This window comes from Malaclemys terrapin, chromosome 1, assembly GCF_027887155.1.
Source record: "Malaclemys terrapin pileata isolate rMalTer1 chromosome 1, rMalTer1.hap1, whole genome shotgun sequence".
In the NCBI taxonomy this organism is placed as follows: Eukaryota; Metazoa; Chordata; order Testudines; family Emydidae; genus Malaclemys; species Malaclemys terrapin.
In genome coordinates, this window is record NC_071505.1 from 168,861,122 (window position 1) to 168,879,086 (window position 17,965).

The window sequence follows — 17,965 nt, forward strand, 5'->3', positions numbered from 1 at the left end:
ATTTCAGGAAAGATGTGGACAAATTGGAGAAAGTCCAAAGAGCAGCAAAGATGATTAAAGGTCTAGAAAACATGACCTATTAGGGAAGATTGAAAAAATTGGGTTTGCTTAGTCTGGAAAAGAGAAGATTGAGAGGGGACATGACAGTTTTCAAGTACATAAAAGGCGGTTACAAGGAGGAGGGAGAAAAAATTGTTGTTCTTAACTTCTGAGGATAGGACAAGAAGCAATGGGCTTAAATTGCAACAAGGAAGGTTTAGGTTGGACATTAGGAAAAACTTCCTAACTGTCAGGGTGGTGAAGCACTGGAATAAATTGCCAAGGGAGGTTGTGGAATCTCCATCATGGGAGATTTTTAAGAGCAGGTTGGACAAACACCTGTCAGGGATGGTCTCTAGCTAACACTTAGTTGTGGCATGAGTGCAGGGGACTGGACTAGATGAGCTCTCGAGGTCCCTTCTAGTTCTATGATTCCTGTCTCTTTACTCCTGTGAAAAGGTAAATTTGGGCTGCATTGGATAGTTGCTTAGGGCTAGGTTAGGTAGAGAGGTGTCGCTGTACTGGCACTGGCTTGGCCTAGGGAGGATTATAACTGGGAATGTTGAAGGGATGATGGTGTTGCTATGGCTAGGTTTTTGCTGGATTAAATGGTTTATGGCGGCAGTTGTCTTGTCAGATGCTGTTTATATGTGTGGCTTATAGGGACAGTTTATCCTGTTGATGGTCTCATTGTTTGATTGGGTGGAGGATGCAACTCTGTTATTTAGGACTGGCTGACTAGAATGGTGGCTTCATTGCTCTAGATATTGCTACACTGTTTAGGTCAAATTGGAATGGATGATACTTTGAGATGGAACGAAGGGGCTATAGAAGTACAATTTTTCACCACTCTGAATGACTTTAATGTCAAATCACAGCTCGTGTTCCCTGTTTCACAGATGGGTTAACTGAGTTGCTTAGGGTCAGATGGGAAGTTTGCAGTAGAGCTGGGAATAAAAACCAAGTCTCCCGATTCCCAGTTGTGCTTTAACCACAGTGCCATCCTTCCTGTGTAAATAGTAAGAGGCACATTGTGTCTTCAAACTGAACTTAGTAGAGTGGTGTATCTTGGTGGTCCGAGTGGATTGAGTGGGTAGAAGAAATAAGTCTGTAACAGGAGTTCTGTGTTTTTCTGCCTTGACACAGAATTTACCCTAGAATCCAACACTTGCTGTGGAATCTTAAGTTTTCGTTTTATAAAGCAAAATTTGCTAGATGATGTGGTTGAAGATGGTTCCTACATGTGAACTGAACATTAACTGATGTGATGTTTTCCTCAGTACTGACAGTAGGGAGAGTGGAACTGATCAGTTCAGCAATGACCTCTTTGGTTATATGAGGAATAACTGGAAGCATCTGATGCTCAAAGATACCACCAAAACTGCAGCACGCCATGCTTTCAAATACTTTTGAATGGATAAACATCCACATGTAGGGTGGTGTCTTGCAGTGGAATGGTGGCCAATGGAACAGTAGATGAAGCTGCCTTACCGTGTCCTATTCTGACGTTGGCCTGATACTTCTCCTGACTGATCATAGAGAGTATCCAGCTTTACTGGACTATTGCATTTTCATTCACACGTGGGCAGGCAGGCTGTCTGGTCCTGGAGGTAGGCACTGTATAATTGTGAAGAGCAGAGGTTGGCACAGGTAGCTGGGCTCATGAAGTGAGTGGAAGGCAAACCCTTGAGGTTAGGTGGACAAGGAAGTTGGGAGGATGCTTATGTGGGCACTGTGCCAGTTCTTGGGAGTACAGATGGGCTCACCGGAATCCATCCAGCTGAACTGGGGGTGTGCCAAAGCAGGTCTAAGCTGTCCCTTGCTGCATTTGTTTATAGCAAACCAGTTAAACCTCACTGCGGCTTTCTCCCTGTAAAGGTTTTCTTAGCACTAACAAATCTTGCTGAGTTGAGCTGAGGCTTTCTTGTCAGTTATTCAGAGAAAGCTTTGGTCTCCTTTTTGTGGCCTGGGAGGGGCCCACAAATTCCTGTGAATTCCCTATGATGGAGCTCTTCCCTTTTCTTCTTTTTCAGGTAATCTTTCCTTGTGTAGAAGGGGTCCTGAACTCATCACCTCTATGATGATCACTGCAATGTCGTGACACCAGAGGTCTTGGTGAGTTGTCTACAGGGAAGATGCTGGGTCCTATAAGATTTACAAAAACATTGGCCCCATCTACATGGGTCCTTGAGACACTTTGCTGAAACGTTTTAAAACATGCTTTGATCACCCACAATGGCGCCAGTCTCTGACACTAGAACAAGAATTGTTCTGCAAGGCAGAGAGACTCCAGCTATGTAGACTGGAGTCCATTTTCCCCTGAAACCTAAATGAGAGCAAGGGAAGAGCATATCCAAGTTTAGCACAAGTGAAGGGGAATTTTAACTTTATTGGACACCAAACTCCCACAAATAAAAATTGTGATGTTTTCCATTTTGAGTCTCACATTATTGTACAGTTCCATTGCACAGAAGGGGAAAGCAAAGGGGGGGGGGAAATAAGAGTTGACAATCATTTTGTCATCAACCAGTAAAGTGCAAAACTTAGAAAAATTGAAAATTCTGTTAATATTTACCCCCTCCATTCAAATCTCTCCTTATAATTCACTCCTGCAAAGCTTCAGTGCTAATCCATTGAAAGATAGTGTGTGTCTTGTGTATTATATATAAAGACCATGTTAAAAGAACAATATCCAGGTTGTCAAATAAAGCAGTCAAGTTAGGAAATGTTGCATTTATGGTAGCTTGTTCAATCTTAATTCTGCTACCTTTTGTGTCTGTCCTGTGCACTGAATGATACCGGGGTATGTGGAAAAAATAGTGTGTGCTCATATAATGTATCGTAATGCAAACGCACAAAGGGGTAAAATTAAGGCATTATTCATGAGTGAAAAACATTATAATGGAAACAACTATATAAATAAAAAGAAATCCACAACACAGGCCTCTATATCCTGCTTTTTGGAGCAAATTGTGCTCACTGTTATGCCATTGTTCTTCCCTCTCCTGCCATGATGTGTTGTGCTTTTGGTCTAACTTCAGTTTTAAGAGAGGCCATGAGTAAAATTTTCAAATGTGCCTCAGTCCCAGTGACTTTCAATATGACAGGATCTTAAGTCTTTTTTGAAAATGGAACTGAGACACTTGTGAAAATTTGAAGTCCTGTTTTCAAGAGGGACGTAGGAGCCTAAAGACACAGTGAGAATCAGTGGGATTTAGAAACTTCTGAAAATTAACTCTTCATGTATGCCTGTAAAGCACCATGCACACCGATGGCATGATAGAAATAACAGTAACACTACATTGCTCTCAAAACCAATGAGATGCTCTGCTTGTGGTTCTAGAGATGCGAGTAGGTCTCTGTGGAGTCTGTGGGTCTGATCAGAACTCATCTTGCTCTGCCCAATATCAGGCAGAACAAATGAAGCTCTTAATCCATGAATGCAGGGAATATTCCTGGACTTAAGCAGGGCAGTGAAGACAGGAATATTGAGCAAATTTACTGGGGTCACCAGGATCCCTCTTTGTGTCTCCAAGCAGCAGGAGTAGCTGTGGAAGGGAGAATATCTGGAGTTGTCGAGAGCCACAAAATCATTACATTGTGGTGTCCTGACACTGTGGATTGAAGTTGCATCAAAATGTACTGGTATAATATCATGAGATAATTGTGATGACATACCAAGATCACTTTGAGGAGCTGGAGACCCACAAAGCTCCATACCAATGCCTTACTAGCCAGTCTCTCCTGGCAGCAATGTGATCATATGGTGGCAGGTATTTCTTAATCCTCCAGTAGCGACGCATCAGTGAATCTATTTGTGTCCTCTTAATATCCTTAAAACACTAGTTCCTTCATAATAGGCAAGACCCTGCCAGCCTGATTAAATCTCATTTTGATTCTATTGAGTCATACAAGAAACTGCTGCTTCAGTGCTGAGAAGGAATACTGGGAATATTTACATTTGAATAATTTTTAACTAGCAATATTTAATACATTCAGAATATAAACAAGATTTATTGTTAATTATGTGGATTTACATCTTGAGTAGGTGAGATGAACAGAAGATCTTCTATTAAAATATAAACAAGACAGAAAATTGTTCCAAAATTCTTTAGCTCAAAGGACATAAGAAACCTAAAAGTCCAATATTTTCCTCCTCCAGTAATGTAGAAGAAACGGTGTTATGTTGTTCTTCTGTATGGCCAGCATTGTGCACGTTGCCTCTCTTCAGAAACAAGCTGAAAAGTGCTCAGGTTAAATTAAAAAATGTTTTAAAATAGCTTGTATGGTGTCGCTGAGCAAATTTGGATGGGCAGCTCTCCAATGATCTATCAACCTTTCAGTTAGAAACAGTAATTGACCACAAGTTCTCCTTAGTGTGCTCATAGTAATCAAGTCTCATGCTTCATGGCATAAGCTGGTTGCTTACAGGTGGTCAGGAAGGCATTTTCTGTCTCTCTCCCTCCCTCCTGTGCACCTTCCACCACACAGCATTGCATAAATGGCTAATTGTAGTGGGGGGGAAGGGTTTACCTTCCTCTGAGAAATCAGGTAATGGCCATTCATAGTGGGAATTCTGGATGATCGGGACTAGCAGTCTGGTCTGTCTAGTTCTATGTTCCTAGTGATTTGGTGTGGGGCGTGCTTAAATAAGTCATGTGAATTCTTCCATGACTTGGATCAAAGAGTCTGGGTAAGAAGAGCTTCCCTACCTCTTTCTTCCCTACTCTTTTTTGAATCCAGCATAACTTGTTTTGGGTGAAGGGAGACTGGCTTTACCACTTGTGAGTTTTTAATACCTGCCCAGAGCTTCCTCCTAGCTGTACATTTCAACTGTCTTCCAGCCAGCTGAAAATGCCAGTCCCTCACCCTGTTAGTGAAAGGGAAAGGATTGCCATCCGCTGGTCTGTTTCGTTCAGTTAATTCCAGGGTTTGGAATGTACCTTACCTGTTTTCTGTTCTTTCTTTGGGGGCGGTTTGGCACAGTGTGCCCTGGAGATGCGAGACTTCCCCTCAGCAGCAGGAGGCACACATTCAGAGAATGCTGGAGCTGCAGGAGGGAAGGGCCCAGTGCAACGACAGAGAGAGACAAAGAGAAAAAAGACAAGCAGACGGACAGCGGTGAGAGAACCGTGCGGCAGAAAGTGCTTCAAAGCTGCCAGCAGCAGCAGGCCCCCTAGAGGAACTTGACGAGAGCCCATCTGTGTGTGAGTGTGAGCTCAGGATTTCTGTCAATGCATTCCAGTAACCCCAAAGTGAGGAACTCCCCATCAGGAAACACACAGAGGTGAGACACTTCAGTGAACTGTTCTGGGTATGGAGGGGGAGGTGTCCCTGCTCTGCTGCAGTGTTATCCAAGGCCTGGGTCAAGCACAGATGATCTTTGTGCTTGTACTCCCACACAAAGTTCTCCCTGTGCTGCTGGCAGGAGCAGCATGGAACTGATTATCATTGCACAAGCCTTGTCCATGTCATTCATCTGCCTGTGCCAGACGACATCCTCCATTGACTTGGAAGAGGAAAAGCTTGAAGGAAAGGTGATGCACTGGATGTATGGTGTGCTTGACAGCACACCTAGGTTTGATTGTTCACTCCTGGGGTCAGCAAGAGCTGACAGTAACTTGGAGGGAGTGCTCCAGAGTCAGCTGTCTGGCCGACTGAAAGAGCAACTTGAACAGGCTCCATTGCGAGGCTTACTACAGTTCGCTGCCTTTTGGGCTGGGGGGTAAAATGAGCTCCCAGCAGATCCCTGCAGAAGAAAGGAAGGGGGATGACAGTGGCTAAAATAAAGGGAGGAAGGAAGACTGTAATTGAGTAGAATCTAAGGAGACAAAATAGTTTTAGGCTGTAGTTTATGTAATGGGTCAGTGGGTGGGAAAAGACTGTTTTTTTGAGTTTCTTTTGGTAAACTCTAATGCAGTCTCCTCCACCCCATTTTGCAGGAGTGTGTGTGGAGACAGTATCCTCCTCTTTCCCCATTCAAAGGCAGGTTGTAGCTGGTTTAATTGCTTTCATGGTCAGAGGTTTGTATTTTCCTGGCGAGTTTCCCTGATCTGTGATGAGTGCTGCAATAATGCTTGGTTTTCCTTATGCTCTCTTGGGCTGGCTTGTGGTGGGTTTCTCTGCTTTGTGATCACAGCTGTACTGTGTCATTTGGGTCTGGATGGGTAGTGTGGTGAACTTTATGGTGCCCTGTTTGTTTACTTTGAGCTGGTCTTGGTGTGAGACGCTTTTCTGTGTACATAGAAACCGTTGTCTTTATTGACAGAAGCCCCAGAGGTGGCTCCTCATGTGACTGAGCAGTTCCTGGGATCTGGCAGGCCTGCTGCTTGTTCTTGTGCCTTCTTGAGCACTGTGATCCCATATTGGATAATAACTTTTTTCAAGGCATGTTTGAAAGAGCATCTGGATGAAGCTAAGCATGTAGGCATTTCTTACTCAGTAGCAACTGCCTTGCTCTGTAAAGGTGGCAGCAGCAGTGGTTGCTGCTGCTGCTTCTCTCTAGTCCATTCCTACCGGAGTGAATCGACAGTCTAATCTCTATTTTTAATTCTCTTTTTTTTCAGTAGCCCCAAATCAAAGCAGGAGGTGATGGTCCGTCCCCCCACAGTGATGTCCCCGTCTGGCAACCCCCAGCTGGATTCCAAATTTTCCAACCCGGGCAAACAGGGGGGCTCAACCAGCCAATCCCAGCCCTCTCCCTGTGACCCCAAGAGTGGAGGTCACCCTCCCAAAGTGCTCCCTGGCCCAGGTGGGAGCATGGGATTGAAGAATGGGGCTGGAAATGGTGCCAAGGGGAAGGGAAAGAGAGAGAGGAGCATTTCAGCGGATTCCTTTGAACAGAGAGATGCTGGGACTCCCAGCGATGATTCGGAAATCAAAGGTAAGTGCTAAGTATTGGTGTGAGATGATCATTTGGCTTGTGGGTGTTAGCAAAAGCATCTGTCTGCCTGAGGTGGTGACTGTGTGCCAGCTGAAGGGAATCTAAATGTCCTGTAGAGAGGGGAGGATTTTCCCAGCTGGTAATGGTAAACGTGTGTCTCCATGTTCAGTTGAAGTACAGATTGGAAAGTTGTTTCATGATAACACTGAAACTCCCCAAGAGGTTTTGGGAAAATAAATAAAAGCTGTTTGTCTCCTTCCACCCCACTCTGTCCGTTGGCCTCCCAGGAGCTGCTGTGTTTGAATTGGAGTGTCAAAGCCAGCATGCAAACCAGTTTTGTGAATACAGATGAGTAAGGTGTATTGGGTGATGATATATCACTTATACCCCTGTGACTGGTAGGAACACAGGACTGGGAGACAAGACTTCTGAATTCTGTTCTTGGCTCTGCCACTGATTCATTGTGGGACCTTGGACATGTCACTACCCCACTCTTCACTTTCCTAACCTGTGAAATTAGGTTCAGTATAAATAGCTACCTATTGTGTGTCTCAGTTGTGATATTTGATTGATTGCTATGTGAGAATCTCAGGAAAGGTGCAAAGAATTATTACTGCCCTGTGATATTAGGTCTTCCAGAGTTTGCATTTGATAGACGCCTTGACAGAGTGGCAACAAGAGAGCTTTGGCTGTAAAGGACCTGGGTCCAGTTTGAGTTAGTTTCCAACTGGTGTGATTAGAAGCTGTGTGGTCAGTCTTACAGTATAGCAGACTAGGGTTCGGGTGACATGAGTAAGGGGAGAAAAAAGGTCTCCTACAAAACTTTCCCCACCTTACAAGAACTTAAATGCTTATCTGCTTGTGTGTGTGTCTCACATATGCTCTCTGACTAGTCATGTGTGAATGCCAGGAAACTAGCTAAAGCTGAGACAGTATGAGCTTCCTCTCAGCGGTGCCTGCAGAGTTTTTTGGAATGCGAGTGGGAATCACAGTGTAACAGGACAGCTTCCTTAGTACTAATTGGGAGAGGAGTCTGAGCCTTCTTTATAGGAACGTTGGGTATCGTGATGCCAACTGAGAGTCAAGGGTGAGAGGAGTATCAAACTTCCTCACAGCTTCCACACTGGTGAGACCTTCTCTCTCTTTTCCCCCCCCCCCCCCCTTCCTTTCCAGACTGCAACTCTGCCGACCATATGAAGACCCAGGATTCCCAGCATACGCCACACTCTGTAACTCCTTCAACTGCTTCAGCCCCAAGGTCTTCCACGCCCTCCCATGGCCTGACTGCCACTTCGGAGCCAGCTAGTGGACAAAAGACTCCATCCAAAGTGGTTTATGTCTTTTCTACTGAGATGGCCAATAAGTACGTAAATGGTTGAATGTGTCCTTAGTGTCCTTTCCCTGCATTTGTGTGCACCTCGTTACATGAAATTCAAAACATGTTTCCTCCTTCAAATCCTTTGTGGGGTGGGCAGCCATTTACAGATCAAGGGGGAGCGTTACTGACACCTAGCCTTGGAGGAGGATTTTCAGTTTCTCCCACCCAGCTTTGTTTTTGGCAAATGTTGGCAGACAGCCCCTTGTTTCATGAGCTACACGGTGGATGGTTTAGGGGTGGGTTAAATGGTGACATGAACCCTAAAGATTGATTAGCAAGATTCCGTGGATGTGAGGATTTTTCTTCTCCTTTGATTTCTCTTCTCCCAGACCTCTGGGGTCAAAAGACACTTTTCTTTTCTCCCTGCCCCTAGTAGCTGGGGGAGAGGGGGATTTAAGAAAGATAATCATCCAACTGCTGCCTCACCTATGTCTGTCTGTCTTTACAGGGCTGCAGAAGCTGTGCTGAAGGGACAGGCAGAAACCATTGTGTCCTTTCATATCCAGAACATCTCAAACAGCAAGGCAGAGCGAAACACTGTACCCCTGGTAGGGAGCCTTTACTTGGAAGAAGGGGGAGATGGAGTGGTGTGTACATGCATGCACCAGTGGAAGAGGGGTGGGGCAGGGGAAGGTGACTGTTTATGCTCTGAAAAGCATGTTCTTGGCTGGAGGGAGCACTGTGCAGAATGAATTAAAGGTTTTAGCGCTTCCAGAGTAGTTTTCCAGCTTTATAATTTTTGGGTGGAATTGTCCTGGTGATATAGGAGAGGGGTGTCAAACATCACCCTTTGGGTCTGTTGGTGACACGTGAGCGAAATGAACATTTAGTCTTTGTCCAAGGCTCTAGTTTGCAAATTATATGTGCAAGGCATCAGTTCCTGCAGAAAGTGTTTGTTGTGGGTTTGTGTGACTAAGGTGGGGACGAGACAGCACATCTTGATCTTTATCCCCCACACTCCATTCACACAGATGTAAAAAGAGCTGATTAAGATGTTCTGCTTTGTCTTTCAGAACACCCAGGTCACTGCACTTCGGAATGAAACCAAACCTCTGCCACAACCTCAGCCACAGCCCCCTGCTTCGCAGGAACACAATCCTCCCCAGAATGCCAAAATGCAGCCAACTCCACCCGTTTCGGCACCAGCATCTAAATCCACTGGTCCCCCATGTCCCATGGATCAGGACAGTCCTGGAGTAGAAAGTAAAGTGATGTCTGTTGGCAGCCCTGCCAGCTCCACCCCGTTGCAGACTGAGGGATTTGGGCAGAGTTCAACCCCAAATAATCGAGCAGTCAGCCCAGTCTCCCAGGGCAGTAATAGCTCCACTGCAGACCCCAAAGGTCCCACCCAGCAGGTATCCAGTGGCGACCCATCCAGTTTAGGTGAGAACCCAGATGGACTGTCTCAGGAGCAGCTGGAACATCGAGAACGCTCATTGCAAACTCTACGAGATATACAGCGCATGCTTTTCCCTGACGAGAAAGAATTCACTGGAGGGCAAAGTGGGGGGCCTCAACAGAACTCTGGAGTTCTGGATGGTCCTCAAAAGAAACCTGAAGGGCCAATACAGGCCATGATGGCTCAATCCCAAAGTTTAGGCAAAGGGCCAGGGCCTCGGACAGATGGAGGGGCTCCATTTGGCCCTCAAGGACATAGAGACATGCCTTTCTCACCAGACGAAATGGTGCCACCGTCTTTGAACTCCCAATCTGGACCTGTAGGACCAGACCACCTGGATCACATGACTCCCGAGCAAGTGGCCTGGCTGAAGCTACAGCAGGAGTTTTATGAGGAGAAGAGAAGGAAGCAAGAACAGGTTGTGGTGCAGCAGTGTTCCCTGCAGGACATGATGGTCCACCAGCATGGGCCTCGAGGGGTGGTTCGAGGACCCCCACCTCCTTACCAGATGACCCCTGGTGAGGGCTGGGGTCCTGGCGGTCCAGAGTCCTTTGCTGATGGCATGAATGTGTCTCATTCTCTACCCCCCAGAGGTATGGCCCCTCATCCCAATATGCCTGGGAGCCAGATGCGCCTGCCTGGATTTGCAGGAATGATGAATCCTGACATGGACAGCCCCAGTGTCCCAAACCCCACATCCAGACCCGGGCTTTCAGGAGTCAGTTGGCCAGAAGATGTGCCAAAAATCCCAGATGGCCGGAACTTCCCTCCAGGCCAGGGTGTCTTCAGCGGCCCTGGCCGAGGGGAGCGGTTCCCAAATCCCCAGGGCCTGCCAGAGGAGATCTTTCAACAGCAGTTGGCAGAGAAGCAGCTGGGCCTGCCCCCTGGCTTGAGCATAGAAGGCATCAGGCCTGGCATAGAGATGAACCGGATGATTCCCTCCCAGAGACACATGGAGCCTGGGAATAACCCCATCTTCTCTCGCATGCCTGTTGAAGGGCCCCTGAGCCCTTCCAGGGGGGACTTCCCAAAAGGAATGCCACCTCAGATGGGCCCTGGTAGGGAGCTGGAGTTTGGGATGGGCCCTGGCAGCATGAAGGGGGACATTAGTCTGAACGTTAGCATGGGCTCCAACCCATCCATGATACCTCAGAAGATGAGGGAAGCTGGAGTGGGGCCAGAGGAGATGATGAAACTGCGTCCAGGTGTCTCAGAGATGCTCTCCTCTCAGCAGAAAATGGTGTCCTTGCCATTTGGAGAGCATCCCCAACAGGAGTATGGCATGGGTCCCAGGCCTTTCCTTCCTATGTCTCAGGGCCCAGGAGGTGGTCTCCGTAATCTCAGAGAGCAGATTGGGCCTGACCAAAGGACTAACAACCGGCTTAGCCACATGCCGCCACTACCTCTCAACCCAACCAGTAACCCTAATAGCCTCAACACAGCTCCCCCTGTTCAGCGCAGCCTAGGACGCAAGCCCTTGGATATCTCTGTTGCAGCCAGTCAGGTGCATTCACCGGGCATCAACCCACTGAAGTCTCCCACGATGCGGCAAGTCCAGTCTCCCATGCTGGGTTCTCCCTCGGGGAACCTTAAGTCTCCTCAGACTCCATCCCAGCTGGCAGGAATGCTTGCAGGCCCAACTGCTGCAGCAGCTGCTGCTTCCATTAAGTCTCCCCCTGTTTTGGGATCTGCTGCTGCCTCACCAGTCCACCTCAAGTCTCCTTCCCTCCCTGCACCTTCTCCTGGCTGGACTTCCTCTCCAAAGCCCCCGTTGCAGAGTCCTGGGATTCCCCCAAACCACAAAGCATCTCTCACCATGTCTTCCCCAGCCATGCTGGGGAATGTGGAGTCAGGTCAGTGCTTCCTTTTCTATCCAAACGTAAATTCTTTGGTTCACATATGGTCATCTTGAAGTATGATGTGAGATGAGGGCTCACAGAGGCTACCCGGTGCGCATTTGGGGCAGGGAGTGCAAAGAGGAGACAGAACAAGGAGCTTTTCCTGCCAGTTTGAAGCAGGTTGTATCTAGGCTCAGAACTAAGTGAGTGGAACATGTGAGTGAGCTCCATAACAGATTGCCTCCTCTCATCTTATCTTGCCCATGTGCACATGTTGAATACTGCCCTTGTCCCAGAGGTGACTGTCAAGTATATTTGGATTGGTTGGGAGGAGGAAGTCACTCTTTGCAGAAGAGCTTAGAACAGTTTGTTTGCCAACCTGTCCTTAACTGAAATATTGTGGCATTGGGGAGAAATGTTGCTGTTTAGATCATAAAGGTGCCTCAAAATAAATGGGTTTGTTAGGATAGAGGAGAAACAAAAGACATACTTGTAAATAAATGTGTGCTGGCCATAGGAGCTATTGTTCACAAGCTTCAGACACAGGTATAGTTTTACTTAACAAAGCTCCTCCTAGGAGGATATCAATTCAGATTTTGTCTATTTCATGTATAGTTAGAGGTAGCAGGTGGATTCTCTGCAGCTGGTCCTCAGAGATGTGCTGCAGGTCTGTGGAGTGTATCAGTGTTGTTGTTGTTGTTTGTATTATCCTAGCACCTGGGAGCCCCAGTCATGGACTGGGATGCCTGGGGCAGGGACTACCAGTGCCTAGCACAAAAGACCGTACAATCTCAGAACATAGATCGTGTGAATCCAGAAACCTGTGTGTTTGGCATTTCAGCAGCACCAGTCCCATCTCTCTTTCATAGATTCAGAGCTTCTACATGACTGAGTCTGTTTCTCCTACACGCTTCCAAATATGTAAATCCCTGGTGTGCAGTGTTTCCATGCAGCAGAAGCAGCAGTGTGATGGAACCAGCTCTCAAGAGCTTTTCAGCCTGTGAAACCTCCTCCTTATTGCAGGAGTTAGTGAGGAGACTGTGAAAGATGCATGACTACATTGCCCTCTAGTGTTGCAGAATGATAACTGTATTGAAAGGGACCAGCAGGCTTTTTTCCTGTTCAAAGTGAATGGACTGCTCCTGTGGCTCAGAAACGCATGCTCTAGTGAGTTGAGCTCCTATGGCAGCAATGGTTCTAACTATAGACACTTAATGTCCATTGTATGTCAATAGCTGTCATTTAGCCATCTTATTCCGAGTCGTATGCCTAGAAAGTGCCACACTGGGAAGGAGGAAGAATCTGGATGCTTCTGTCTAGAGTGGCCTCTGAGGCTGAGTGTTAAGTTGGCATTGAATCTGGGCTTGAATTGCTGCAATTAGACCCAGACTCTGTAATCTGTGGTTACTTTTGTGCCTAGAGGAGTCTTTAATAGCAGAGGTTTTTTTGGTGGTGGCTTTTGTTTGGCTGACAACAGTGTGTCTTAAACTTCTTCCTGAAAGCAATGACCCCTTGCTCCAAAACTGGGCCAGGCATCTTAAAGCTTATTGGTGTGGCGACATGGGGACTGGAAGCAGCAGAAAATTGTGTTTACACCTTTGGAAGAGGGAGGGATATTTTAAATTAATAGGGAAAGATACTACTTGAGACTGTAATGAGCTTTTATATGCAAGATTTAAGCTTAAATCAAAACAGGAAACTTTGTATAAACTTTTAATAGAGCTCTCCAGAAATCGGCATGGATACCTGTAGTGTATGACCCACTATAGCTGTATGTCCTCTGGTTTCTGTCTCTGTGCTTGCATTTGAGGCATAATGGAAAGGGAATTACAATGGAAGTTTGGGAAATTTTTTCCAACTAGTTGACCGTGCTTCTGGAGTTAGTATTGTCTTCTTCCCAAAAGAAACCACATGGATAGAAATCCACTGTCTGGAGTACAATGTGTATTTCAACCATACTTAACTGGTTGCCTCACTACTACTATTTGGATGGACTCTTGGAACCATTGAGCAGGTTTTCTGGGAGAAAGGGGGTTTATTTTAAAGGGGGGGAAAAACCACCTAAATCCTTTCCTCTTTTAGGTGGCCCACCACCTTCCACTGTCAGCCAGTCTGCTCCTGTGACTCTCCCTGGAAATCTTCCCTCTAGCAGTCCCTACACGATGCCTCCAGAGCCCACGCTCTCCCAGAATCCCCTCTCCATCATGATGTCCAGGATGTCCAAGTTTGCCATGCCCAGCTCTACGCCACTCTACCATGATGCCATCAAGACTGTGGCTAGCTCGGATGATGACTCCCCTCCAGCACGCTCCCCAAATTTGCCACCGATGAACAATCTACCAGGTAAGGCAAGTTCCCAGCCAGCCTTCTGCGTGCTCTGCCTCTGTTAGAGAAGAAATGGTTGGAATGCTTCCCAGAAACGTGCACCCTCTTTTTACACAGAGGATGGAGCATGGTGACAGTCTGGCCTGTGCCAGACAAAGAGGGAAGCTGCTCTGTTCCTTATCCAGGCATTAGGGGAGAAGAGAAATAAAAGCTCCTGTCCCTTTGGGCTCAGTGACCTGCTCTACAATCAGTGAAATGTGTTTACACTATAAGCCTCTGCCCCAAATTGTTTGCTGTTCACAGGAACACAATAGAAATCTGTTTTAAAAAAAAAAATAAAAAATAAAAAAAGCCAGTGGGATAAGAACACAATTGAAAAAGATAACTCTCAGGGCAGGGAGTCTGGTAACAGGTATTTGAAGACTTCGCCTGTAGTTTAGTGGTTTACAGTCTGCCCAGGACAGTAGTGATTGGAGCTGATCATGTACTTGGGGGGAAAAAAGGACTTGTTAAATAAATACTTGATGGCAAATTGCAGCATTCGTGGATTAATTAATTGGACCAGCTCTAATAGTGATGAGAGCCGTCTGACTTGCAGGTGCCATATGTTTGGAATGGAGGTATTCAGTCCACTTCCAGTGGAAAAATGTTTGTGTATGTTTCTAAAACAACTCCCACCCACCACACACATATGTGCCACTAATTTTCCCACTTGTTGACAGTCTTGACAAAATGGTCACAACATGGATTAGCTCTAGAGTGACCTCTCCTCTTGCTTTAAGAGCCCCGTTCAGTCACATCTGAACAGTGTGAGGACAAGGTAGGGCTGCTGAAGCTCGTGCTGTGTAAGTTTTATGGTTAAATAGAACAATAGCCCTAGAAAGTGAAGTTTTGGCATCTTTCACTGGCACTAATTTTGTTTTTTAAATTGGAGCCAGGAATATTACACACAGTTCTTGTATCTTCATTGATTGTCTGATTTTAAATTTGATTTTTTTGTTTCTTCCTTAGGAATGGGCATTAATTCCCAGAATCCTCGAATTTCAGGTCCAAACCCAGTGGGTCCAATGCCAACCCTTAGCCCAATGGGAATGACCCAACCTCTTTCCCATACCAATCAGATGCCCTCTCCAAATGCTATGGGACCCAGTATACCTCCTCATGGGGTCCCTGTAGGACCTGGCCTGATGTCACACAATCCAATGATGGGGCATGGTTCCCAAGATCCTCCAATGGTACCTCAAGGACGCCTGGGCTTCCCACAGGGGTTTCCTCCAGTACAGTCCCCGCCCCAGCAGGTGCCATTTCCACACAATGGCCCCAGTGGAGGACAAGGCAACTTCCCTGCTGGAATGGGCTTCCATGGAGAAGGACCTCTGGGGCGTCCCACCAACCTGCCCCAAAGTTCAACAGATCCAGCACTTTGCAAGACTGGAGGCCCTGGGGGTCCAGACTCCTTCACTGTTCTAGGAAACATGCCTTCAGTTTTCACTGATCCAGACTTGCAGGAGGTGATCCGCCCTGGAGCCACTGGAATACCAGAGTTTGACCTGTCCAGGATAATTCCATCAGAGAAGCCTAGCCAGACACTGCAGTATTTCCCTCGTGGGGAAGTTCCAGGCCGCAAGCAGCCGCAGGGTCCTGGGCCTGGATTCTCTCATATGCAGGGAATGATAGGAGAGCAGACTCCAAGAATGGGACTTGCATTACCTGGCCTGGGGGGCCCAGGGCCGGTGGGAACTGCTGATATCCCCCTCGGAACTGCTCCATCTATGCCAGGCCATAACCCAATGAGACCACCTGCCTTTCTGCAGCAAGGCATGATGGGACCTCATCATCGGATGATGTCACCAGCACAATCGGCAATGCCTGGTCAGCCCACGCTAATGAGTAACCCAGTAGCTGCAGTGGGTATGATTCCAGGCAAGGACCGAGCCCCTGCTGGGCTATATAGCCACCCAGGTCCTGTAGGCTCACCTGGTATGATGATGTCAATGCAGGGCATGATGGGACCCCAACAGAACATCATGATTCCCCCCCAGATGAGACCCCGAGGTATGGCTGCTGATGTTGGAATGGGAGGATTTAGCCAAGGCCCAGGAAATCCGGGGAACATGATGTTTTAAGCTGCTACCATTAGACTGGATGTTCTGATCCTTGTCAAGATGAGATTCCAAGTCCTGATGGCTTTTGGGGAGCTTCAGGAGTACAGTTTGGCCATGCAATAGGTGAAAAGAGACCAGAGGATGCTTTGGGAAATCTCGAATGTATGGAATTTACCTGAAAACAGATTATTCATTTTAACAGGTTTTTTTTAAGATTTATTTTTTAAAAATTATTTTTGTGGACCTCGGTATCCCATGATGGCACCTGCTTTGAGAATCTGTAGCTGTATTTTGAGAATTGCCATTTGTCACAAGTTGCACCATTCTCTGTATGTTTACGTCCTTTGGACTGGCTTCTCCCAGGACTCTCGGTTATTTTTATTTTTATTTTTTTTTTTGTGTACTGTACTATATTGTAAAAGGGATTTTAGCAGAGACTTTAGTCTTTGGGGTGAGAGGAGAATGGGATTCTAGGCTGTTTACTTTAGGTGGAGAATCCATCTTCAGAACTTCGGACTATTTTCCTTCAACTCCAATGTATAGAAAACCAAACTACGACCTCAGAGCAGAGTATTAATGAAAAGCACAAAAAAGGAACTTAAGTTCAGTGAGGGGAATCTTTTAAAAGAAATAATAAGTTAAGGACATATTTTTCAAATTATGGAGTGCTGTCCAGCACCTTCTGTCTCTCCCTCCCACTCCTTATTAAATAGGCTTCTCTCTCCATCCCCTTCTGTCTCCTCCTTTGGCAGCTGCAATACAATGTATTATTTTGGGGAGTAAATCTAGGAGAGCCTCTCCTCATGTGGGGAGTTTTCCCACTTTCAGGAAGGGGCTGGACTTGGACACTGTTACATTCTACAGTAGTCTTTCTCTCACTGTTTCCTATTCTCCTCCTTTTCTTAGAAACCCCAAGTGATTTTATTAATGTGGGAGTGGAACAGACACTAAAAGTTATCCAGGATTTTTTTTTTGTGGTTATTTTTTTTCCTCCCCAGCGTAAGACGTTCTGTGTAACCTCCATTAAATTTGGTACAAAACCACTCGCCAGGGCTGTGGTGTCAGAAAAATAAAATATATTGTTTCTTACAAAAATGGACTGTCTTTTTTTTTTGAAATCCAGTCCAGTGGTATCCTGTGTATTTCAGGTGACTGGCAAACTTCTCCTTGTTTGTTCCCTCATTAGGGTCACAGCCATATTCGCTGCTAGATGGGACTAGCTTTTGTATCTTATGAAAGGTACTGGATTGGCTGCTGTGTGCCTCTTTCGATTCACTTCTCCTGTACTCATTTTACCTGGCCTGAGCTGAACTTGATTGTTTCTTTGAGTTTGGCATTGTCTCAAAGGGGCAGACCTGAACCCTAGAGATGGAATCGACAGCCTCTTTCAACACTTCGAGGGCTGGAGAATTGGTAAAAACTCCTGCTTCTGGACATCCTTCTGGGTTAGCGGTTCTTGGTCCACTGCAAGGCGAGTATCTCCTATCCATTGCAACAGGGAGAAGGTATGACGCTGTTCGCAAAGTCTGTCTGTTCACTGCCAAAGTGGCTCTGCCCAAAGGGCAACACTCAATGGTTCTTTGTCACACTGGGTTGCTGAGGAGTAAGGTAGGGTCTCTGACTTGTGGATTAGAGGCTAAGGTAAAGGGGAAGAATTAAAATAAATGACAAAGTGATAGATTAATCCTCAGTGAGCAGGTTTTTTATCTAGACAACCCTGGGTAAATTGTTGCCTTGCTGCTGTTTCATTGATCCCTGCCTAATTACATCTCTGCTTTTTCAAACCTTTTTGAGAGAATTTCAGCAATGAAGTTTTATGTAACATGCCTGGGGAGGAGAGACTGGATACTAAAATATAGTCCTTTCTCCAGAGTAAAACAGCAATTTATTCTCAAATCCTCCTGCTGCTTTGTTTGAAAGTATGAGGTAGACTTTATTCATACAAGCTTGGCTGCTCTTTCTCTCTAGTAACATGGGAGGAAACATTCTGCTATTCAG

General features: G+C 46.3%; 1 protein-coding gene across 1 annotated transcript; it reads left to right on the top strand.

Moving 5' to 3' along the window:
* The first annotated feature begins 5,243 nt into the window (after nt 1-5,243).
* On the top strand, nt 5,244-17,056 carry BCL9 (BCL9 transcription coactivator). The gene is made up of 7 exons (XM_054046709.1): nt 5,244-5,326; nt 6,606-6,922; nt 8,096-8,285; nt 8,749-8,848; nt 9,314-11,552; nt 13,620-13,880; nt 14,874-17,056. The coding sequence occupies exons 1-7, from the start codon at nt 5,274-5,276 to the stop codon at nt 15,986-15,988; spliced, it is 4,275 nt and encodes a 1,424-aa protein (XP_053902684.1). The 5' UTR covers nt 5,244-5,273; the 3' UTR covers nt 15,989-17,056.
* The last annotated feature ends 909 nt before the right edge of the window (nt 17,057-17,965 follow it).

Excerpts from the sequence above, each read along its gene's own strand:
- BCL9 (XM_054046709.1), top strand. The coding sequence starts at position 5,274 with ATGCATTCCAGTAACCCCAAAGTGAGGAACTCCCCATCAGGAAACACA. Across the intron at positions 8,286-8,748 it reads TCTACTGAGATGGCCAATAA|GGCTGCAGAAGCTGTGCTGA; the intron begins GTACGTAAATGG and ends CTGTCTTTACAG. Across the intron at positions 11,553-13,619 it reads GCTGGGGAATGTGGAGTCAG|GTGGCCCACCACCTTCCACT; the intron begins GTCAGTGCTTCC and ends TTCCTCTTTTAG.